Source organism: Eutrigla gurnardus (genome assembly GCF_963514095.1).
Source record: "Eutrigla gurnardus genome assembly, chromosome: 7".
Classification (NCBI taxonomy): domain Eukaryota; kingdom Metazoa; phylum Chordata; class Actinopteri; order Perciformes; family Triglidae; genus Eutrigla; species Eutrigla gurnardus.
In genome coordinates this window covers 27,676,807-27,700,856 of record NC_139921.1, presented here as the reverse complement: position 1 = coordinate 27,700,856, position 24,050 = coordinate 27,676,807, and the positions used below count along the sequence as shown (strand labels likewise).

The 24,050-nt window shown below is 44.3% G+C and overlaps 3 protein-coding genes across 3 annotated transcripts; 2 read left to right on the top strand and 1 right to left on the bottom strand.

The window, feature by feature from the left end:
* The first annotated feature begins 425 nt into the window (after positions 1 to 425).
* On the top strand, positions 426 to 7,716 carry cpxm1a (carboxypeptidase X (M14 family), member 1a). The gene is made up of 13 exons (XM_084012690.1): positions 426 to 809; positions 1,785 to 1,894; positions 2,763 to 2,902; positions 3,020 to 3,104; positions 3,645 to 3,795; positions 3,883 to 3,962; positions 4,190 to 4,313; positions 4,938 to 5,134; positions 5,403 to 5,582; positions 5,691 to 5,985; positions 6,441 to 6,580; positions 6,667 to 6,769; positions 6,868 to 7,716. Exons 1-13 carry the CDS (start codon positions 491 to 493, stop codon positions 7,197 to 7,199), a joined length of 2,256 nt encoding a protein of 751 aa, XP_083868816.1. The 5' UTR covers positions 426 to 490; the 3' UTR covers positions 7,200 to 7,716.
* Positions 7,717 to 7,980: 264 nt separating this feature from the next.
* Positions 7,981 to 16,340, bottom strand: wdr32 (WD repeat domain 32). Its single transcript, XM_084013115.1, has 7 exons — positions 15,623 to 16,340; positions 14,732 to 14,845; positions 14,253 to 14,450; positions 13,347 to 13,549; positions 12,824 to 12,904; positions 12,568 to 12,713; positions 7,981 to 11,725 (listed from the first exon to the last, which is right to left on the bottom strand). Exons 1-7 carry the CDS (start codon positions 16,099 to 16,101, stop codon positions 11,354 to 11,356), a joined length of 1,593 nt encoding a protein of 530 aa, XP_083869241.1. The 5' UTR covers positions 16,102 to 16,340; the 3' UTR covers positions 7,981 to 11,353.
* A 1,384-nt stretch (positions 16,341 to 17,724) lies between these two features.
* On the top strand, positions 17,725 to 23,378 carry hhipl2 (HHIP-like 2; the record flags this gene model as incomplete). Its single annotated transcript, XM_084013879.1, has 10 exons — positions 17,725 to 18,081; positions 18,753 to 19,405; positions 20,079 to 20,222; positions 20,302 to 20,633; positions 20,800 to 20,926; positions 21,317 to 21,462; positions 21,545 to 21,626; positions 22,047 to 22,129; positions 22,498 to 23,099; positions 23,373 to 23,378. The coding sequence occupies 10 exons, from the start codon at positions 17,725 to 17,727 to the stop codon at positions 23,376 to 23,378; spliced, it is 2,532 nt and encodes an 843-aa protein (XP_083870005.1).
* Positions 23,379 to 24,050: the final 672 nt, after the last annotated feature.

Genomic DNA, 24,050 nt, shown 5'->3' with positions numbered 1-24,050 from the left:
AGAAAGAGGCCTGCTTGTATTGAATTGAAGCAATGATTTATTATGCAAATGGATATGTAGTTGAAGTAAAGTAACTTACGTTATCAAATACATTTAGGGGATAACAAGAACACCTCAAAGTTGTACTTTGGTGCCTTGTTGGAGTAAACATTCAGCATCCTTCATGAAAGAAACAAAGAGGGAAAAGGAAGAAGATTTAAACAAATGTGATGTAAATTGTGTCGAAACTTTTCATATCACACTTTTGAATGAGTAAAGCTGAATAAATGAGTCACAGATGTACAAAAACAGTACAGTAAAACACATTATGTAAGCTGTAAGTCTTTTCTTTTGAATTCACATTTTTCCCAGGAATTCTGTTGGAATTTAGGGAGGGAGGGAGGGTGAGGGAGGGGAGGTGGGATTGAGGAGGAGGAGGAGGGATGTGCATGGAGGTCTGGCTCCACATAAAGTGGCGGAGGGAACTCTGCAGCGGCAAACAAAGAGGAAGATGGAAAAGTCATTGAGCCTGCTGGCTGCCGCTGCTGCTCTGATTCTTCTGGGAGGATTTTCAGACGCGGCGCTGACAGACGATACAACAACTGAGGTGAACTCGGCGTTCAGCAGCACGACCGAGTCTGTCGCCGTGCAGAATCCAACACAGGATCACAGCACAGACAGACCGGCTCCAACGGCCGCAGCACAGACAGAGTCACCCACCACAGGCAAACAGCTGGAATCCAAAAACATCAGCCGAGGCAGCGAGGAAGAAGAAAGCAACAGCAAAAAGGAAGAAGACAACAAGATAGAAGACAAGAAAACACAGCTGGGTAGGACAAAAACTTTTAGTTTGACCTTTTTCATGAAGCTTCAAAGTGATAAAACACATTCATTTTAATACAGGAAGTGCAATTATTGAGGGATGACGTCAGAGACCGAGTGAGCTACTGAGTTAACAATGGCTTCTTTACAAACTTTCATTATCAATTATATTCTTTATTGATCGTTTGTCTATGAAAGGCCAGAAAACAGTCCAAACATTTACTATCCAAGAAGCAAAGCAGCAAATATTCACATCGGAAAACTTGAAAACCAGTGAATTTGGATTTTTGCAAGAATTACCACAATCACAGTTATTGCAGATGTATTCTCTATTGATAAAGTAGTCGATTAATCAAGTATTTGTTTCAGCCGTGTAGAGGATTAACACATAAAAGAAGGTTGTGAAGTCACATTTACTGAATAGCCATAAATATGTGGTTTATTTATTACCTCTCTATTCATGTGGATCATTTTATTGATTAGGATTATTTATGTATGATTATTATTATTATTATTGTCATAAAATAGTGAGTCTCTTAACAGTCTGAAACCAACAACTATTCCGTTTCCTCTCACTAAATACTCAGACTTCTTGGCCTTAAGAGAACAAACTGTTTTTAACCTGCCAGCACTCGTAGTGGTTTAAGATTAATGGGGCTGTTATTGTTCGTTTCCAAAGCCATGAAATCTTCTCCAGCTGCAGCTCTGCTGGACGTTCGACTCCACTCTCCCTCAACCCTCAACTCTGTCTCAGATTACATTCAAACCCTCCACGGATTCACTTATCGGCCGTTTCCGTTGCGGAGGGGCCTCCAAACTCCTCTGAAGCGACCCGGGATGATTGGAGATACTCCAAACAAAAACCGAGTCCTCATCACATCAGACATGTGTTTGCTTACTCAGAGGAACAAGAGGGAGAGGGTTTTTTTAACCCATTCAGCAGATCAGCATCTCAAGACTTTTACCTCCTTTTTCCCTTCCAGACTGCCCTCCACTCGGCCTGGAGTCCCTGCGGGTCGACGACAGCCAGATCCGGGCGTCCTCCTACCAGCGGACGGGTCTGGGTCCTCACAGGGGGAGGCTGAACCTCCAGGTGGGTCTGGATCTGGATCACAAAGCAGGCATTCAAAGAGATAGAATGACAGGAAACAGGAAGTCTGAAAGGGAGAGAGGGGAAGATAAGGAGAATCACTTCACTTGATTGTACCGAAGCTTTGGAGGGAATGTTTTTGTTTTTGGGGGAAAGATCCTGCTGAGGTCAATAAGATGATCAGAAATGTTAGAATAGATCATTTTCATAATCTGATGAGTACTCACAGTCTTCCACATTTGCTATTTGGCACTAAACACATAGTACACCACAGTACTGAGGATGATGGGAATGTCAATAGTTTTGTATTTGGTGAAAAATTGAAGAACTTTACAGCTTACATTTCAGTCCAGACCAAAGAGGTGGAGTTGATTTTAAAAAGGCTGAAGTGGCAAAAGTGTATAATTCTTATGGAAGGTTTCTACACAATATCAAATTACAGGCTTATGGGGTGTAAAAATCCACAAATTAATAGCAAAACATATTATGTCCTTTCTCGATCATTATGTTTTATTTCAGTTTATAACTTCTGCTGCATATTTAAAGCAGATCTCCCTCTCCATCACTTTTTCCCTTTGCTTTTATTGGCAAGTTTAATTTCTCACTATAACAAAAAAAAAAAAAAACCTCAGTGAGCGTACTCCTGTCACTTTTCTTGTAAAATTAAATAAAAATAACCTGTAAAACACGCAGCCAGCAGGGCTAGTCCACCTCCCCACCCCGTCTCCTGTTCTGCAGCCTGAAAGCAATTATTTACAATCAGGGTCAACACCACAATCTTATGCAATGTGAGGCAGAGCAAAGGGTTTCTGGACTGGGATTCTGCAGCTGACAAAAAAACCTTTGTGTTGCATGTGGGTTTTTTTTTCAGTCCGGCATTGAGGACGGGGACCTGTACGACGGCGCCTGGTGTGCGGAGTACAAGGACCAGCACCAGTGGCTGGAGGTGGACGCCATCCACCTCACCCTGTTCACCGGGGTCATCCTGCAGGGCCGAAGCTCCATCTGGAGGTCAGGTAGTATCAGGGGGTTAGAAGGGTTAGAAGCTGCTGCCAAAAACACACACACAAGTCAGAGCACATGTTCTTTCACTACACTGACTATTAAAACTATGTCTCTTTGTAACAGTTGGGACTGGGTCCGCACCTATAAAGTCCAGCTGAGTAACGACTCGGTTTCCTGGAAGCCCTGCATGAACGGGACAGAAGAGGCGGTAAGACCTGCTACTACTCTTAGTTTACTTCCAAGAGTTGGTGCCAGAGTGAAATATGAACCGTGCACAAAACCAGTCACCCACTCAGAAGTAGAGAGAAAACGATTCAAGTTATGTGTGGTCGACATAATAACAGTATAATATTACATAGGGCCTCGATGAGAAAATCAAAAGGTGTATTCACAGTGAAACATTGTTTTCTGTTCAAATACATCAAACAGATTTCAGTCAGACATGGTTGAAAGTTGGTTCAGGGGTCAAGAACCCGCACAGATTTAATTTATTTCCATTCTTAAATATATCTGGCAAACACATATCCCCAGAAAATCCAGATCCAGATGTAGATGAACAAGAATCTCCGGCTGATGTTTAACAGGAATAATGCCGACTAAGTTCACCTTCTTGGTTTAGCATGTTAGCTCGGGGATGCTAGCAGTTTTAGCGGATAATAAACTAAAGAAACGTTTGACCTGATGATGTTGTTGGAGGGGATCACCAAAGGAACACATGTTCAGACATATCGTCTTATTGGTTGAACAGGTATTTGAAGGAAACCAGAATCCCGAGACCCCGGTGCTCGGACTCTTTCCCGCTCCCACCGTGGCCCGTTTCATCCGCATCAACCCTCAGACCTGGTACCACAACGGGACCATCTGCCTCCGGGCGGAGATACTCGGCTGCCGTGTCCATGGTATGTACGGCTGCAGCGTTGAGCCACATTAAACCACATTGTCTTTCAGTCGACCAAAGGAAGCCTATGTGCTCTTTTTCCTCGTAGATCCGACTAAAATGTACCAGGAACGAGGATCGAACGACGACCTGGACTTCAGACAGCACAACTACAAAGAGATGAGAAAGGTTAGAGAGTAAGACTGGCTGCACACATGTCCCATGAGTCAGTTGGGTTTCCCCTCAAGCTAATGCCAGACTTCTTGTTTTTTTAACCCAACAGTCTTAACAGTTTGCAGATTTCCTCACAGTTCAGATTTAACCATTTGTGAGACTTTTAGTCCAACTTGTGACAGTATTCCTACAGTGTTGGGACTTGTCTGACTACTTCCTCCGCCTGTCTTTTAACCCTGAAGCTCATGAAGTCTGTGACGGAGGAGTGTCCGGACATCACCCGCGTCTACACCATCGGGAGGAGCTACATGGGTCTGAAGATGTACGTCATGGAGATCTCCGACAACCCAGGCAAACATGAGCTAGGTGAGAGCATCTCATCTCCTGTGAGCTGAAAGGTTACAACAGTTTGTGGTCCAACTTCCTGCAGTGTTTATACAGAGTTTTGTGTATAGCAGCAGCACACAGGGAGGCTGGGGGGTGGGGGTCTTTTGAGGAAAAGGCCTCTCTTATATAAACAAACTGATAACGGTTTGAATTACACCAAACAAGACAGATTTCCTTTGTGATGTTGTTTTCAGATGCAGGCAGCTCGACGTCTGCCAAAATAAACTAATTAATTCAGTGGAGTTTCAGCTTATTGTTCTTTTCAGGAAATATATTTCAAACTACTTCAATCCCAAATAACTGGAATTTGGGTTATTTAATTGGCACCAGCCGATTCTGCAGTCTCATGATTGACTTCAAATCCAAGAAGAAATGACTCGTGTGGTTTTTGCTGATGTATGAAGAGCAGATTTTGTGGTATTTGGAGCCAAATCCGTGTGTGATTCCTGGCAAACTGCTCACACTCTTGCCTAACAGAATACAAAAACAAGACTGTAGGGTTTTATTTGTTCCAGATGTGCCTCTGGGACTTAACTTTGACCTACTGAATGAAATTAAAAATTCCTCCACATGTAAAGTGACTCTAAACCTCCCTCTTGGCAGGCGAGCCGGAGTTTCGCTACGTGGCCGGGATGCACGGGAACGAGGCCCTCGGCCGAGAGCTCGTCCTCAACCTCATGCAGTATCTGTGCAAAGAATACAAGAAGGGCAACCAACGCGTCGTTCGGCTGGTGACCGAGACCCGGATCCACCTCCTGCCCTCCATGAACCCGGACGGATACGAAGCAGCTTACGAGAAGGTGCCGTTAAAGGGCAGTTTGCCCAAGATGTTTTAAAAGGAGAGGGCAGATCTGTCTCCGTTGCATTTCAGAAAAATGGGTTGGACAGCAGGTTGGGTTTGGTCAATAAGTGGATAATAAGACTTTGAATAGCCCTAATTGCTACTTGAACTAATGGTTAGATATTAAACTCATGGTCAACATCTCAGGGATGACTTTACATATGGCTGAGTTAATAAGAAGAAGGAAAGGCCCTGATGTCCCCCGTTTGGTGATGAATCTGCTGCAGGGCTCTGAACTGTCCGGCTGGTCCGACGGACGACACACCTATGAAGGAATCGACCTGAATCACAACTTTCCGGACCTGAACACCATCATGTGGGACGCCCAAGAGACGGCAGGCGATAAATCCAAAGCGCCCAACCACTACATCCCCATCCCGGAGTACTACACCAAAGAAGATGCCATGGTGAGGATGCGTGTGGTCTATAGGGGAGATATAGAAGCAACCCTGGCCAGAAATCACAAACCATCTGTGACGTAACGCATCTAATCTGTCCATCCCCACCCCTCCCAGGTTGCACCAGAGACCCGGGCGGTCATCAGCTGGATGCAGGACATTCCCTTCGTGCTCAGCGCGAACCTCCACGGGGGAGAACTGGTGGTCGTGTATCCCTTCGACTGCACCCGCGACTGGGTCCCCCAGGAGGACACCCCCACGGCGGACAACGCCTTCTTCCGCTGGCTGGCCACCGTCTACGCCTCCACCAACCTCGCCATGTCCAACCCAGACCGACGCATCTGCCACTACGAGGACTTCCAGGCGCACAACAACGTCATCAACGGCGGCAACTGGCACACCGTCCCCGGCAGTGAGTGGACACATACCTCTTAAAACAGGGTCAATCACATCTCTAAATTTCCTCTTCAAGCTCTTAAATTAAGGTGGTTAATCCGTTAAACGCCATCAGGCAGGTGAGTACAGGCAACTATCGGGACGGGGACCACATGCAGGCAATCTAGGCTGACAAGGACAGCTCAGTTATTTATCAAAAGAAGTCAAGATAAAACAAGGTTTCAGAGTTTGGAAGAAACGCTGACAATCTGGCACCGACTGGGAGAGCTGCTCACCTGGGAAACGAGAGCCAGGTGGGCCAGGTAGAGATGTGTGAGGACATCTAGTGGACAGGTGTGGTATAGCAATGACGGCTAATATGAAAGAGAATGTATTTAAAATTCTGAAGGGTTTCTTGAGGTCTACAATTCAGGGATTTTATTCCTATTTATTTGCTATTGGCTGATTTTCTCGTCCGCATCTTCTCTGCAGGTATGAACGACTTCAGTTACATGCACACCAACTGCTTCGAGGTGACGGTGGAGTTGTCCTGCGACAAGTTCCCTCACGCCAGCGAGCTTCCCATCGAGTGGGAGAACAACAAGGAGTCTCTGCTGGTTTACATGGAGCAGGTCGGTCAAAGAAAAGGGAACACAAAAAGCTGCAAAGGGTCTCTTTGGGGTCTTCACGCTGCAGCTTCTTTCTCTTCACCCCGCAGGTTCACAGAGGCATCAAGGGTGTGATCCGGGACAAGCAGACCAAAAAAGGAATAGCAGACGCTATTGTCAGGGTGGAGGACCACGACCATGACATCAGATCAGGTAAGATGCTCACACTTTCCTTTTTACTGCATAGCAGTTATTTAAATGTGATGGACGTGACATTCTGAAGGTATATAAACCGGTTCTATCCCTCTCAGCTGAGGGCGGGGACTACTGGCGCCTGCTGAACCCGGGCGACTACGTGGTGGTGGTCTGGGCCGTGGGCTACGTCCCGTTCATGCGTCGGTGCCGCGTCGGCATGGAGCCGCATCCCACCATCTGCGACTTCACCCTGACCAAGACGCCCATTCAGATGCTGAAGGAGATCCAGGCCAGAGGGGGGAAGATCCCCCAGGACCTTCAGCTGCGTCTGCGCGCCCTCAGGCTCCGCAAGCTCCGCGCCAGCACAAAGGCCATCAACCAGCGGCGGGAGGGCCAGCGGCTGCTGCAGGCGAGGAAGGCCCGGTCCTCCGGAGCCCAGAGAGCCTGAGGGGGGATGAGGAGGCCTCGGAGATGGAGCTGGACTACAGGCTCCAGGAGTTCAGCTCCAACAGAGAAGAGTCCCTGGGAGTAGGGACATGTTCCAACTAGAGAGGACACCTTTTCTGCATATTAAGAGATGCAGTTTTATCCTGTGAATTATCTTAATATTTAACATATTAAATTAAAAGTGCCCTCTCTCTAGAGGAACATGTCTCTACTCCCGGAGACTAATCTCCATTTGAGCCTATAATTCTATGACAGCCACACAAACTCTTACAGATGTTGACAGGACACTTACAAAAAAAAAAAAGAAAGCAGGACACAAACTGAACAACCTGAAAAACCTTTGTAACTGTGAATGAAATGTTTCATTTCGCGTTAAAGCTGATGATGCTGCAGTGTTTCTTGATGACTTGAGTGTCAGCTGGTCTGATATGCGACATGTTCTTGAACAAGGTGTTTTTGCTTGTTTGACGTTAGTCCAACAGGACCACAAAATCTCAAATAAATATTGCTTAAATTGTGTTAAATGTATTTTCTAGCGTCTAAAACTGAACCAAGGAACAGCAGAAGAGCCTATTTCTGTTGCCATAATTTCATCCAGACTGACTGAAAAAGTTGTGCTGAGTGAAATGGAAAAAAAAAAAAAAAAGTTTGGGGGTTTAGTTGCTCTTTAATCATCTCATGTTTGGGAACTCCTGGTTGAGTTTGTCTGCCATCTGGTGGTCAAACACAACACTGCATGTGTGTAGTTTTAAACAGCGGACACAATACCAAACAGTCAGCAGTGCAAAAGAAGCTAACCTTTTTATTTCAGTGATAATAAGTACCATTTGTAGTATTACTGTTGGGTTTACTTGCTGTGTACAGCCACTTAGGGAGAAACAGTGCGAGCAATTCAACAAGTTTTCACCTTTTTTTTTTTTTTTTTCTTCCTCCAACCCCTCCTCCAGCTGTGATCAGTTTGGGCGACAGGTAACACCAGAACTACCGACAACATTCAATTAATCCACACGACAAGAAGGTTAAAACCCAGAACAGGAATGAAGAACCAAAAACAAACAAATTCATCAAAATGAATCCGGTTATCTCGTTTCCACAACCTGGAGTGAAAATGGCAGATAAGACACTTCTCTCCAAAGAGCATGTGAATATAAGCGGAATAAAAAGCAGCATCCATAGACGTCGGCTGGTCCTTTAACCGTCAGCTCAGTCAATTTCACATATAATAAATGCTATAAATTACATTTTAAATCATCCTAGAGTTAACATTTGCAACTTATTTCAGAGAGGATGAAACTCCTTGAATTGACTGAACTGAAAGTGAAACGGACTCCTCCATTTGTTTCTGTAATACACACATTTTGAGCAGTTTAACTGAGGTACAAAGTGTTAAAAGCATCCTTCCTCATTACAAAACAACACGTGTTGTGAGCTGGGAATTATGACATTAGTTACATCTGTGTTTTCACCCCTCAAATATGAATTAATTTCACAATTATGTGTTTTTTTTTCTTTTCAAATATTTTGAAAAATACCCTCCTTACCCCGTCTGGTGGGTGGAGTAGACTAGAAGATTGATAATAGACGGTTCATATGAAGCTACAGCTAGCAGCTGGTTAGCTTAGTTTAGCTTAGCACAAAGCCTGGCTCTGTAAACCGCAACAACAACAACAACAACAACAACGTCCCAACACAAGTGTGTTGTTTCATCCGTATAAGAACCAAAATGGACAAACCGCAAACGTGGGTTCAATACCAGACTAGTTCTTTGCCATTTGGTTGCCAGGCAACGAGGGAAGAATCCAGAAAGTTACTTGTCCCAACCAAGAAATAGTCTGGTCCATAACCCCGCAAAAAAAAGTGGTTTCTGTTTTATACGGATTAAACAAACGTGATATAATAGGTTAATTGGTGACGGTAGAGCCAAGATGGCCGTCTCCCCCCAGTTTCCTCTCTTTGTGCTAAGCTAAGTCAAGCTAATTGGCAGCTAGCTTCAGCTTTAGATGTATTCAAGGAAGTTTGTCCAATCTGCTCATCTTACCCCAAAAAATTAACTTTTTTTTTTTTTTTTTTTTTACACTTCCAAGCTTTTTCCACATGTAATGTTTTAAGTTTTGTTTAAACCCCATAACAACAACAGATGTTCACCGTTAGTTCTCAGCTCACAATTACACTACGGAGGAGAAACACTGCCTTGTCCAAGCAAAAAACAATGTTTTGGCATCAGACAGTTCCACACATCCTGGCATAAATAAGGAAGGAGAATTTCATAAAGGCTCGTATGCATAGTAGTATATGCTAATGTCTATCTTTTTCTCAGTCAGTACACCATCACATCCATGCGTGTGCTCGTCTCTCAGCAGCGACTACACTACACCGGTTGGCAAACACGAAAGCAAACAGTTGCCGATACTAGAACAGTCAAAGCAATCCATCCGGGAAAAACCTGATCACCTTTATGACCTTTAGAACTACAAAAAACTGGATGTGACGCACGGGAGGGGAAAGAAATATCAAACACTGATGCGGATCAACACTCTGTTCAGAAACCAACAATATGAGGTAACGAGGTCGAAAAAAAAAACAAGTCAAATGTTTTCTTGGCAACAATTCCATCCGACGAAGGTTTTAAACGAACGATGTTGGCCAAAAAAAAGTCAACAAGCTGTTAAATTAAAACGAGGCTGGCAATATTATACATTTCCTACCATCAATAAATCAGATGAAAAGACTAAAGCGAGCTACGGATTAACTAGTGTCGTCTGTGTGGCCAAATGATGATTTTCCTCTGTGTTCAAAAAAACGATTAAAAACACATCAGTGAGGCGCTCCGTTGCCCTGGGCGACATCTTCCTTTGTTACTACGGAGACGGACTCGCAGAAAGAAAATCTTGCAATAGCGGTTTTGCACATGAAATGTGGATCTGGAGAAATGGGATCATGACAGCTGCTGGTCTTTTTGTCCAGGAGGCATGAAGTTTCCGTTCACGGGCTTAAGATAACACACACACACACTCACACACACACACACACACACACACACACACAAAGTGTGAATGAAAAAATGAGAAGTGAGTGCTAAACGTGAATCGGGTAGAATCTACGAAACAAACACCGTGAACAACTAGAGCCGACATAAACACACGGATAAAAAAACCCACTTAAGAGCACGAAGGAAGGTGGAAACAGGGTGGAAGATGGAAGACGAAGAGAAACATGTGGGTAAAGGCGTTGAGGATGAGGTCCTTGAATATCAGGGGGGAGGTCAAAGGTCAGATTGTATGAGCAGAGAAGCAGCACCTGTGAAGAAGGCATGAGCAGAGGACTGACAAGCGCCGTTTTTTTTTTTTTCTTGTTTGTTGTATTTATATCTGTCCGTTTATTTGCATCTTCAGTGTTTTTTTGTCCCAAAGACATCGACATCTGGATGTGCCGAGTCTCAAAATGTTTATTTCCTACTACTTTAGAGACCAAAATTAAACTTTAGTATGAAAAAGAGCCAGTTTGTTTTTTTGTTTGTTGTTTTTTTCCGACCAATGTGACGTCACGTCTGTTAAACTTCAAGGTTTTGGACTTCCAACCTTCTTCCGCTCAGTCTGGATGGGAGTCCGCTTCGCAGAGCTACAAGTGCCCTTTGTCTTTTTTCATTTTTTTCTTCTTCTTGAAGTTCAGGGTAAGAGAGGCCGAACGTTTTAATCCACGTCAAGGATTTCTTAATTCCCCTCTTTCCAGATGCCCATCGACTGACATAAACACGTCTGTTTCACAGCTACAGACCTGGGTTTAGAAGATGTTAAAATATATTTTCCTAAGGTTTTATCCCAGATTGTCTGGTAGAGGCAGAGATATAATCACAATATTCCATTTATACCAAATATCAGGTTATTTGAGGGTTATGGTGCTTGGAAATGTTATTCACGGTTTCTAAGGATTCATACGTTTTTTTGGGGGGAAAATGTTTTAATATTATTTATAACAAAGGACACCAAGAATATTACTATGTAGATATAGTTGTTGTGCAACAGAAATCTGGATATATTAGTTTAAAATAATCGTTGCACAAACAGTTTTCTTCAGATCTGTGCAGGAACTCTGATTGGTGCTTCTTTACCCAGGTCTGCAGCGCATTGTTCTTCGACGGCGGCGTTTTTTCCCCCGCTAAAACTTGGGCTGGTAAAGGGCGACGCGCCCGCTGAGGCAGCCCGACGCCAGCTGGCAGTGCGTCGGGGAGAACTTGGTGGTGAGCACCACGTCGCTGTGCGAGTAGATGGAGCGGATCTCCCTGAGGCAGCTGGTCTCGACGGGCAGGCAGTCGGCCAGCTCGCCGCAGCTCTCGTCGAAGGCCAGCAGGCGCACGCCGTAGCCATACGGGGAGCAGATGAGCCGGCCGTCCGGGCTGAAACACAACTCCTTGATGTAGCCCCGGCCCACGTTGGCTTCCTCGATGTAGTGGGTGAGGCGGAGGGAGCAGCGGGGGGAGACCAGCGGGCGAGTGGGCGCCCCCTCCTGGAACTCGTACACGCACGTCCACTAGGAAGGGAAGACGGGGGTCACAGTTCACATCTAGTCCACGAGTAATAAAACACTATTATTCCAAATATGACAATATTCACAATGTGATACGGGTTCTTGGTTTATGGATACGCACAAATACCGGAATACTATGAAATATTCATTTTGAATAGCCATTTTAACAGCTTAGTAGGATTTTTTTTTCAGGAACGGGGCAAAAAAAAGTGATATTTTCTGCATGTAAAGGCAGCCGATGTCTCACAGTGGAGCCTGAAGCTATTCATCATGTTGGTGTCGTCACTGGAAAGTCACACGACGCCGGGCGACACCAACCAACCATTAGTGGCGTTCTGTTTGCGGCGAGACACCGATTCATATAATCATCAACTGAAGGTACATTTACTCGTTAAAATCTTGCTGATGTAATTTGAGAATGAGAACTTCTGCATCTGATCTTTGAGTCGTAATATTTTTTACTTATTCTTCAAACTCTTCCTGATTATAATTTACATTTTAGACTATATTTTATTCATATATGGCTGCTTGTGTTTAGACAATTACAATTTGTGACCTTTAAAAAAAAAACAGTTCATGTGTGGTGAAGTAATGTTGAAGTATTTGTACCAAAAACTCAGTTAAAAATAACTACACTATTCAGTCCTACTGAGGAGATTTCATACTCAATAGATTGAAGACGATGATGCGATTGTCATTAATCACACTGATCCATAACAAGGTATCTCATTTCGCTTCAGATTGATCATGTAGGATGATACGTGCAGTGATTAAAGATGATTAAATAAACCAAATTTAGCATCACATCTTTCAAACAGATGTAAGAACAGCAAGCGCCCGCTCACCTCCTGGTCGTCCATGTTGCTGGAGCAGCGGATGAGCGTGGCCCAGCCTTTCGGGTGGAGCTGCAGGGAGGTGATGCAGTTCCCTCGGTCTCTCTCTCCGGGGATCTCCGGAGTCAGAACCTCCAGGCTGTTTCTGGGAGAAATACCTGCGAGAGCACAAAGTTGAAAGTGACAACATCATATTTCTTCATCTTTTACGGCTTCGGCAGAACCTGGGATGCCACTGGCTATTAGGTTTTTTTACGGCGTCTCTGACCTTCTCTCGGAGGGTGGATTTTGCTGGAGTCGTTTCCCTGGCGAGGAGTTCCAGCTGACCTGGACGCTGACGTGCCTCCATCTACAGAATCACAAATCAGCGTCTTTACTCTATTTACTTTTAATCACCCTTTAGACGACGATAATCATGACAAATGTCTTTTGGTACATTAAAAAAAAATCACATTTATGAATCCGTTCTGAAAGATTTTGAATTTTTATGTGACTAAAAACGATTAAAAACGATTACTTTAACATCAACATTACAGCTCAACACTACATTTATCTATTTGAGCAATTGTTTTTTCTTCTTTTGTTCATCTTTTCCTTTCTATACTAATTTATAGGCTATTATTCCATCAGCCTGCCCTGTAGGGACCACAGGTGGAAAAGAGCAATCTGCTACAACCTGGCAAAAAGCAACTTTTCTTGTTGTACAAGACTTATTGTGCATTGTCCCTAATAAATAAATTACTTAACCAAAAAGGGGCAAAACAGAGTGAACTAATATGCGACGCTCTGACCTGAGCTGAGGGGCGTCCGTCGAGCTCGCAGCATGCGGTAGCTGCCCACCTCGAGGGACTGGGTGAGGTCGAGGTCGTGGAGGATGAGCAGATACCCCGAGGAAGTGGAGATGAGCATCTTCGAACAATCGGGCGTCAGACGCATCCTCATTAGGTATCTGGTGTGGAAGAACTTTTTGTGCGGGCAGCCGTCCTCTGTGAACCTGCAAGGAGGGAAAGGACAAGAACGTAACTGCTTGTCGAGAGTTACAGAAACTCATCATCTTTGGGTTGTTCTTCATCAGACAAAAAGTGGTTGAATTTCAGCCAAAAAAAACATTTACGCCACTTTCAGAGTTGCAAAGATGCAGTTTTTATTTGACGGACGGTTGATGGAAAGGTGGGCGGTTGGAAAGTCAGAGAGTTTTATGGGCAGATTCTGGGAAGAACATTTCCCCTTGCTTTTTTACATTCTTTTAACAATCAATGTAAATTGATGGACAGTTTTGAGATGAAAACATCATCTCTGTCTCCAACATTTTTCAGAGTCACTATTTCATGAATCAAAAAAAGAATAGATGAAACTCTAATGAAAATAGTAACTTGCTGCAGTCCTAATTATTATTATTTCTTGCATTAAAAAAAGGGTTTACACTTGAATTTTAATTCTGTTCATTCTGAAGATTTTGTTAACTAAGTTGATGGGATGCGATTAATTATTTGAATAACAAATAATTCAATACATTTATATTTATGTATTTATTTGTTACGTTATGTTAAAGTTAAGAAAGCAATGTTTACGCCATGAAAACAAAATATCAGTCTCTATCGGATCGATACTCGGCATCAGCCGGTACTCAAAAATCAGCCACTAGTTATGAAAAAAATATAAAATATTCTTTGATTCTCAACCTTCTCCACACAAACCTGTTGGTGTCCCACGTGATGACGTTGCCGTCGAACCCGGACGTGACGAGGAGACGGGTGTTGGTGTCGTACTCGATGTTCTTCACCCAGCTGGCGTGGCCGTGCAGCGAGCAAACCTTCGAGTTCAGCTTGCGGAGATCCCACAATGCAATAGTGGTGTCGTCGGAGCAGGTGGCAAACAAACGATTGTCCAAAAACCTGCAAGGACACACACTCGGTCAGGAGGGGGTCACTTAACATTCTGTCCAGGCAGTGGAGACAGCAGCGAGGTTTTATTGGCCTCTGCACCTCACATTCTCACAAGGAGCTTCGCCGCCTGTATCTAAAAAGACGATCGGAGCCACCCTGAATCTTTTTATGTTCCTCTGCTTTGAGCTTTGGACCTCCTCGGTCCCTTTTCCCCCGACGTGAGAGGCAGGACGTTTCCACACTAAACGTCCTGCACCCCGTCTGGGTGGTTAACGATTAGAGGAACGCACCGTATGTTGTTGACGCAGTCCTCGTGGGCCTCCGTCAGGGTTTTGATGTGTCTGGACGAGATGGGATCAAACAGCAGGACTTCAGTCTGCTCGCAGGCCACGGTCAGCACAGACCTGACGGAGAAAGAAAGGATCTATGAACATTTTTAAAATACTTATAAATTAGATATATAATTATTGTTATCCATCAAGTCAATATTTGAAAGGAGGGTGTCCAATGCATTTTTTCTTTACATTAAAATCGTCAGATATTACATTTCGTTTAACATTGGCGTTATTATTGGATCATATAATCGCATGGTGCATTATCAATGCACCTGAACAAAATATTGATTTGCTGGCAGCCTTATTTAATAAGAGCTGGACTGGGATCAGTGTCAAGGTGGGTCACAGAAAATAAATGGTGTCCAGAAACAATTTCTAGTCAGCGTTCTCATTTTAACTATAGTGTATTCGTTAAGATCATAGCTGCAGAGCCTAAATTAAAAAGATAAGATAAGAAAGTTACACCCCAATAAATTATAGACCCGGAGACAGCTTGACCTGGTTTCACTGCAGGATTTACTTCCTAGTCTGCTGTCTGGTCACTGAGGCTTAAAGCCTGCGTGGAGTCATTAGCTGCTCACTGCCTGTGGCTTCTGCAAGACTTTCAGGTTTTTGTTTGGAGAAATGAATGACATTCAAACAGTCATGCCTTGGCTTGCTTTGTAAGCACATGTTTAATGTATTTCAACGTAAGTCAGCTGGTCATTGGATTGGTCCAGGGGACATGAGGGGGATTTAAATGATGCAATTCAAGTGCTTTACATGCAATTTAACATTTAAGTGGGCAAAAGTGAGAATATGAACTCGAATAAAGGCCTCAAATATAGAGGACACATGCTGTCTTACCCATCCGGGGAGTACTCCAGGTTGAACACCGCTCCGTGGGTCTGGGTGCTCAGGTTGACAGACTCCGCAGCCGGATTCATAGAGCAGTACAAATTGGTCATTGTCCTGAAGTTCTCCCTAGCCGGGTCCACAAACACCCCGCGTCTTATAGTCCTGTTTTGCAGAGATGTAAACAGGCTATTCCCCCTGCGGATGTCGGGGCCGGTGCCCTCGCCGCTGCCCGTCTGCGGCGCGGCGGGGACGGCGGCGGTCGTTTCGCAGCGGGGCTCGCGCTCCTCCGACGCCGGAGACCTCGCGCTGCGCTCCGGCCTGTTCGCGCTGCTGCCCGGCGGCGTGGGGGAGACCCTCGCGGCGATGTCATCGTCCACGTCCGAGTCGTCGATGTCGGGGTCGTCCTCTTTGTCGGATGCGGTGCCGCTTTTGGGCCTGTCCTGCGACTCGTCAGCGTCCTCGCTGTCGCTCTGGTGCTCCGAGCTCATTGTAGCTTCTCCAGCGTCCACAGCCCGCCTGTGTTTCGGGTGGTGGGGGGGGCGCAGCAGTCTCGGCTCCACGGAGAAAAAGTTGACTGACTCCGGTCACCTTCCGAGCACGAAACCGTGTCTGATACTTCCACTTTATGGTGCCATGGCGCTGGATTTGTTTCGCTTCACAGGTTACGTTCGGCAAAATTATGTTTTGTCAAAGACTTGGCAGCGCCTTAGCTGCGCGCGTCAACACAAACACGGTTAGCTTAAATGCGACCGGAAGCGTGCAGACGCCGCCTTCAAAATAAATGTACACATTAAGTTGTCCTACTTAAATAAAAACAGAAACACGTAATTATGATTGCTTATACATTTCAATCGCGTTTTTACAAACCTATTGCTGTTTGCGTGATTACAATAATGCACAAATTAATCAATTTTCTTAAGTAAATGTTTTAAGCTGAAGCGTCTAGACGGAAGTAGAATGCATTTTTATTTTTACTAACTTGACCGTTTTCTCCTCACCAAAACAAATACAAAATAAAAAAAGATATGACGCATTTCCGCTTCCTCGTCCACTTTCAGGAGCACTCGTATGCCGTTTGCTGCCATCTGTTGGATAAATACTGCAAGTACTGCTGTGGTTTTTTGTCACCTTCTATCTATGATGGACAACAAAAACACTCATGTAATGTATGTATGTATATATAACTGTAATTATGTGAATGGAACTGAACACACCAGACTGACCTCACACATTTTTTCTTGTGGTTTTATGGCAACATTTTTATTACTGCCTCTTTTGCAACACACTAATATAATTTGTCTTTCTACTGAATTTTTTCTGAGGATTGACTGTTGCCACTATTTATTTAATTCGTTATAAATGTATTATATGTTAACCCAGGGAGTCCAAGATGGGCAGCAAAATAAAAAAAGTTTCATATACAGGTAAAAAAAAAAGAGACATACAGTAGTATTTATGCTGTTAGACTGTTTGTCTTGATTACATGGCTGATAAAGTACATGTAATACATGTAAAGTACATCGGTATGCTCATTTTTTTTGCCCTTGGCACCGGTAGAAAATGACGACAGTGTATGCAAATGACATGTTGCATGCCGGGACAGTAGCCTATACTGTAGATGAGTAGGATGAAGCACATCTGTTGCCAAACGTGTTCCATGTCCTGAGGCGCTTTTCACATGAATGTAAGACAAAATTACAGTTTGTGTTGTTGCGGTCTGTTGATGTTTGCATGCCTCGACACTGTACCCTGCTGTGCGCGATGTCGAAAAACCCGTACTGAGAATAATATGTATATATATATATATATATATATATATATATATATATATATATATATATATATATATATATATATATATAAAAACAATTAACTTAACGAGCCATTACGAATGTGTTCTGTTTAAATTGTTACTATTATGGGAATACAATGTGTTTTTTTTACTTGGATTGGACGGATGGCGAGACACCACACGGGAGGACAAATGAGGCCGCGCTTTTGCGCACGCGTAACACATACATTCACGTGCACGCGCGCACACTTACATTCTGGCTCGCACATAAAAGAGAGCAAACTCTTCCGAGGGTAGACGGCAAAAAAAAGAGGCAAGTATGCGGGATGCTGCGCTCCATCCAAGCGGAGCCGGTTGCGCGTTTTTACGCACGGTGGCACGTCCGAGCTCATCCAAAGAGACCCCAAAGAGCCTTCCCGAATGTATCCTGATCTTGTCAGTGGTCCTGCTGGTTCCGGTCCAGCCAGCGGCCGCTCATCCTCAGTGTCTGGACTTCGAGCCACCGTTCAAACCGTCGTGGCACCTGGAGTTCTGCACGCAGTACGAGCAGTTTGGCTGCTGCGACCAGAACACGGACAACGTGATCGCGGAGAGATACTGGGACATCATTGACCAGCTGGAGACGGAGGGGCACGACGAGCTCTGTGCAGACATGTTGAAGGAAGTCATGTGCCAGGTAAATAAATACACGTTATCTGAGGATGCTACTGATGAATCTGTGCACTTTTTAAAAATTTCTTTTTGTATTTCACAGAATAAAACATTGCTCAGATGCTTAACTATCAACTTTTGAATTACTTTCAGTTTAATCTAATTAAAGCCATCATTTAAGGTTTGCTCGACACATTTACAGAGACTTAAGTTTGGGCAACTTTGATTTAATTTACTATAATTGAATTCACTTCTTTAATATAATTGAAACCGACATTTGTTTAACAGCCGGACAGAATCAGTTTAGATGAAAAGAGGGAACTTTGTTCTTGTATAAATGAGCGTTTCACTAAACTATGTACCATTAACTCTTATGAGCTCTCCAACCCAGAGTTTTTATAATGATAATAAAGCTTAAATTCCCATTTACCAACAGCTTGTAGCAGCACCGGTTAAACGATGTGGAAGATCTCAGCTCATCAAATATTTCCACATCCAGCAGTGGCGTGCATACTGCATAGGGGGACGGGGGGGCTGAATATGTCTTTGTCCTACAAGAGGACACTTACATGCGTCAGCTTTGGTCTAATATCAGAGTTGGGACGGTTCAGTCCCTCTCGTCAGTCAAAGTGCCCCCTGTAATTTTAACCTCCTTACCAGCGCTCTCTGTGATAATCAGTACTGTCGTGTTTGCAGGAGTGCTCTCCGTATGCCGCCCATCTCTACGACGCCGAGGACCCCTACACGCCCGTCAGAGAGCTGCCCGGTCTCTGTTTCCACTACTGCATCCAGTTTCACGGCACATGTGGCCAAGTGGTTAAATACTTAACCGAGAACCAGCGGCTGCAGGACGCGTCCCAGCGAGACGCGTCCACCTTCTGCAGCATGGTGGACCTCTCGGACCAGGACTACTGCTACCCCAACGTCCTGAAGAGCACCGACCTCAACAGCAACCTGGGCCGGGTGGCGGAGGACCCCCGAGGGTGTCTCCAGGTGTGCCTGACGGAGGTGGCCAACAACCTCAGGAACCCCGTGTTGATGCTGCACAGCGGCGACGGCACACACCGCATGTTCATCGCCGAGCAGCTGGGCTTCGTGTGGGTTTACCTGCCCGACGGAAGCCGGCTGGAGCGGCCCTTCCTGGACCTGAGCGGGGAGGTGATGACCACGCCGTGGCTGGGGGACGAGAGGGGCTTCCTGGGCATGGCCTTCCACCCCGAGTACCGGGACAACGGACGCTTCTTCATCTACTACTCCATCCTGGTCAACAGCGAGCGGGAGAAAGTCAGAGTCAGTGAGATGAAGGTGTCTGAACATGACATGAACACGGCTGATCCTTACTCAGAGAGGTACAGGTGGAAAGATCCCTTATGTTCTTTTGTTTTATGGCATCAACATTTGGCTGAGGACATTGAAGTCATGAAGACATGCATGATGGTGTCATACGCCCTCTGGGCTGCAAGCACAGGACATAAACATGTTCTCTTGATTTGATGCGATTGCAGCAAAAACTTCAGGGTCGACTCAGGATTTTCTGGGAATGTTATTAAACTCAACTTTGCAATGGGCATAAATTAAAGGTGCCTGAATCGCCGAATATTCAGCAGCTGCTTTCTTCACATTTTTAAGAATAAGCTTGTTAAGGCTTAGATGAGAAGATCAATATTAATTTAGTGCATCTGTGCTGTAAACATGGGTGGTTGGTTAGCTTAGCATAAAGACAGGATGAAACAGTTAGCCTGGCTATCTCCAAAAGTAACATAATCCACCAACCTGCACATAATTAACAGCTTTTATCTCCTTTGCTAATCTATGCAAAAGTGTAAAAAAGTTCCGGTTTAGCAACCAGCAGAGGAAGTCGCTGCTTCCAGTTATTTTCTTGAAAGCTTCTGTATTGAAGAGGTAAAGCCTGGATGAGTCATGACCTGCAGCCGTACTTAACAATTATGGCAACCAGATATTCGTCTCCGGGAAAAACAAGAAATATCACCTCCAGCTCTACCTTTTCTTTTTCACATTCAGGGTCATTATCGAGATCGAGGAGCCGGCAGCAAACCACAACGGAGGCCAGCTGCTGTTTGGCCTTGACGGATATTTGTACATCTTCACCGGAGACGGCGGGAAAGCCGGGGATCCGTTTGGGAAGCATGGCAACGCACAAAACAAGTAAGCTGCTTCAGGTTTGAGCCCAACAGCCCCGTCAGATTGGGAGATTAGGTATCTCACCCTGCTTCTTCCTTCCCAGGAGTGCTCTGTTGGGAAAAGCCCTGCGCATCGATGTGGATGGAAGTGACTCCAGTGGGAAGCAGTACCGGATCCCCCCTGATAACCCGTTCCTCCACGACCCAGAAGCCCGCCCAGAGGTCTACGCCTACGGGGTCAGGAACATGTGGCGGTGCTCTGTGGACCGCGGAGACCCGGTCAGCCGGCGAGGCAGGGGCCGGATCTTCTGCGGAGACGTCGGTCAGAACCGCTACGAGGAGATCGACATCATCGTGAAGGGAGGGAACTACGGATGGAGAGCCAAAGAAGGCTTCGAGTGCTACGATGTGAAGCTGTGCCACAGCTCCTCCCTGAGTGAGTTATCCTCCGTCCATGTGGAACTGGATCAACGAAGAAATCAAGAGCTATTTTCTGTCTTGCTGAGATTTTTGCAGCGACACCTGTTGTTTCTGCCATAATGCGCCGCTTTCGATCTAATTTTGATGCTTCTAGTCAAATCCATCTTTCTCTGCCACGACAGATGACACCCTGCCTGTATTTGCATACAGCCATAATGTCGGGAAGTCTGTGACGGGGGGATATGTGTACAGAGGATGTGAATCACCCAATCTGAACGGACTGTACATATTTGGAGACTTCATGAGCGGGTGAGTAAACTTGTGTTGATCTCAGCCAAACAGTGTTCTCCAGAAACTTTTCAAGAGTGAAAGAGCAGCGTGTTTGCTCAGCTGTGCTTTCTTTTTTAAATTGCATTTTTGATCACTTGACTCCCCAGACTAACTTAAATGACAATTTAATTAACTTAAAATTTGACTTGTTTGTTGCAGCTGTGAACCAGCCATAGTTAATTTAAAAGGAATATTTCATGTTTTGTAGCGCCATATTTAGCATACATCTAAATGTCAGTTTCTTCTACTAACGTTTTTTTTTTGGTTAATATATAATACAGTTTATCCATAATGGTCTACAGGCTTTTTCAGTGGCTTTTCCAGCAATAATATATTATATAATATAATATATTACCCTTTCGTTGGCAGGCGCATCATGGCGTTGGAGGAAGATAAGACAACAGGAAGCTGGAAGGAGAGGAGCGTGTGCATGGGTGCAACAAAGACGTGCTCGTTTCCTGGACTCATCAATCAACACCACAAGTTTATCATCTCGTTTGCCGAAGATGAAGCAGGTAACGTTCATTCTCACAGCATTTATTTGTGCACCAATTTAACACAACTCATGAGCTGTTGTCTGTTTTTTTTTGTGTTTAGGGGAACTATATTTTTTGGCCACTTCCTACCCCAGTGCCATGTCTCCTTTTGGAACAGTTTTCAAATTCATGGACCCCTCCAGGTGACGTATCAGACACAATTTACATGACGTTTTGTTTTCTGTAGTCTGAATGTCTTATTAAGGTATTTCCAGTGACATTTAAATCAAATTCAATCATTTAAAGTTGGCATCATTTGTTCTCATATAATCTCTGATTTTCTCGTTGAGAAATCTGAATTTAACTCAGTGATTTTGTACGTTTTCAGCAGGTAAAATTATTATTTTGGTGCTAGATTTGATTTGATTTTCCAGGCAAACTATGAATTAAGTTTTTTTAAATTCTTCTCACAATGATAAGGAATTTCAAGGCTCTACAACATGAGACACATTAAATTGTTGTTAATAAAATTCTGTGTTGTTATAGTAATTCAAGCCTTTCTCTTTTCAAATCTGCAAAATATATCTTGTCCCAAAACTTAAAGAAATATGTTTTTTTTGTAGGAGAGCTCCTCCAGGGAAATGCAAGCAGAAGCCGCTGCCTGTAAAAGTGAGGGGGAAAAAGTTTCCCTTTGTCCCGAAGGAACGTAAGTCACCTCAGGTTACCCTTTGCATTTCCATCATTCTTGTAACACTAAAAGAAACCAAAATGCACACAACATATGATCAAGTCACTCAAATGGATTAACAAGGCCACTCTTCTGGTAAACCGACAAGCTGCCTCCATGCCTACATGCCTACATTTCTTTGCATTTGTATAATCACATTGAGGTCATGTATAAAGCTTGAAAAAGCAGTCCGCCGTTTAACATCAAACATACTCAAAATAGAAAAGGCTTTTCACACATTCAGGCTCGTGTTTGGCAGCTAAATATCGAATCCAGGCTTATAAAATGCAACATTATATGCAGCTGCAGATTTAAGTGGGTACCTACTGACATCTGTGCCATTTCAGTGACTGTGCTGGACACGCAGGAGAAACCCACGAGACCACCGCCGAGAAAATTCAAACTCACTGCCAAACCAACGGTGTCAGGGAGCCGCCTCACGCCAACGACGACCACGACCAGCATGGCGTTGACGACCAGCATGGTGATGATGACCACCAGGCCGATGACTACGAATGGGCTGAAGCCGACTACCAAGCCGATGACGACCACTGTGCCCATGACGACCACCGTGCCCATGACGACCACCGTGCCCATGACGACCACCGGGCCCATGACGACCATAAGGCCAATGAAGACCACCGTACCCATGATGACCACCATGCCCATGACGACCACCGTGCCCATTACGACCACCGTGCCCATGACAACCATCGTCGTGAGGCCGAAATGGAAAATGCTTGATAAGAAAATGAGGAAGGCAGATAAGTTGAAATGGAAGAGAAACAAAGTGCCAAAGAAGCAGCCGGCAATCGCACAAGCGAAGAAGACGTTGAGACGGAAATCCGAGAAACGGTCAAAAGTGACATCAAGCACCAAACAAACTGCCAAAGCTGGTTTAAAAGGAAATGCACGGAAGGTTCCCCCGAGGAAAGCTGCCCAGACGCAAGTCAGACGCGAGAAAAACAGCTTAAAGTTGAAAGAAGCTGCACAACAATATCCCAACCTTGTGAACAAAACGGAGACAAACTTGAACGTCAAAACGAACAGAACAATGCAAAACAAACTGCAGGTCAAAAGAAAGCAAGCAGAAAATGCCAAAGCACTTTAAAACATATATATTATTGTCATTTTTTATATGTGTTTGTTTGTGATAAGATCAGTGTTGAGTGTCATGTTTTAAAATTAATAATTTGACATTTTGTGTAACTTTCTTGTAAAGAGTTGAGATGAAAAGAATGGAGCTACCTGTTAGCTTAGCTTAGCACAATGTGAGCTAGCCTAGCTATGTCCGAAGGTTTACAAAACCTCCTACCAGGTCACATCCCCCAGTCATATTGTGCACTTAGCAATAAGTGCTTACATCAGCTAGTACCAACAGAAACATAATTTCATATTAAAGGCACAGTAGGTAGGATTTGGTGGCACCTAGTAGTGTGGTTGCAGATTGCAACCAACCAACTTCTCCCTTTCTAAGATTGTATTCATGTGAGCCAGCAGGTAAAAATAACACATTATATGTTGTTTCCCAGATCCAGGCCTGCTGTTTCCCGTTTCCAGTTTTTGTGCTAAGCTAAGCTAACAGGCTCATATTTATTGTCAAACTTCTCGCCTAAAGCTCCGCAAGTGAATCATTGTAATTCCTAAAATGTTTAAGTATTCAAAGCACAAAGCTGTTCTGCTCTCCAATTATACATGTTAACACCGTTTCCTTTACAATTTATTTTTTGACTGTCGTTGATTGAGCTTTGATTCAACTTAATCACAACCCTGTCTGTACGTAAAACATATCAAATTAGTTAGAAGTGGAAATAGGCAGAAATCTGAAAAAGAAATGTGTTACTATGCTAGAACTGCTTTTAAAATGCTCTAATTTTACAATACAAGTGTTTCAAAATAA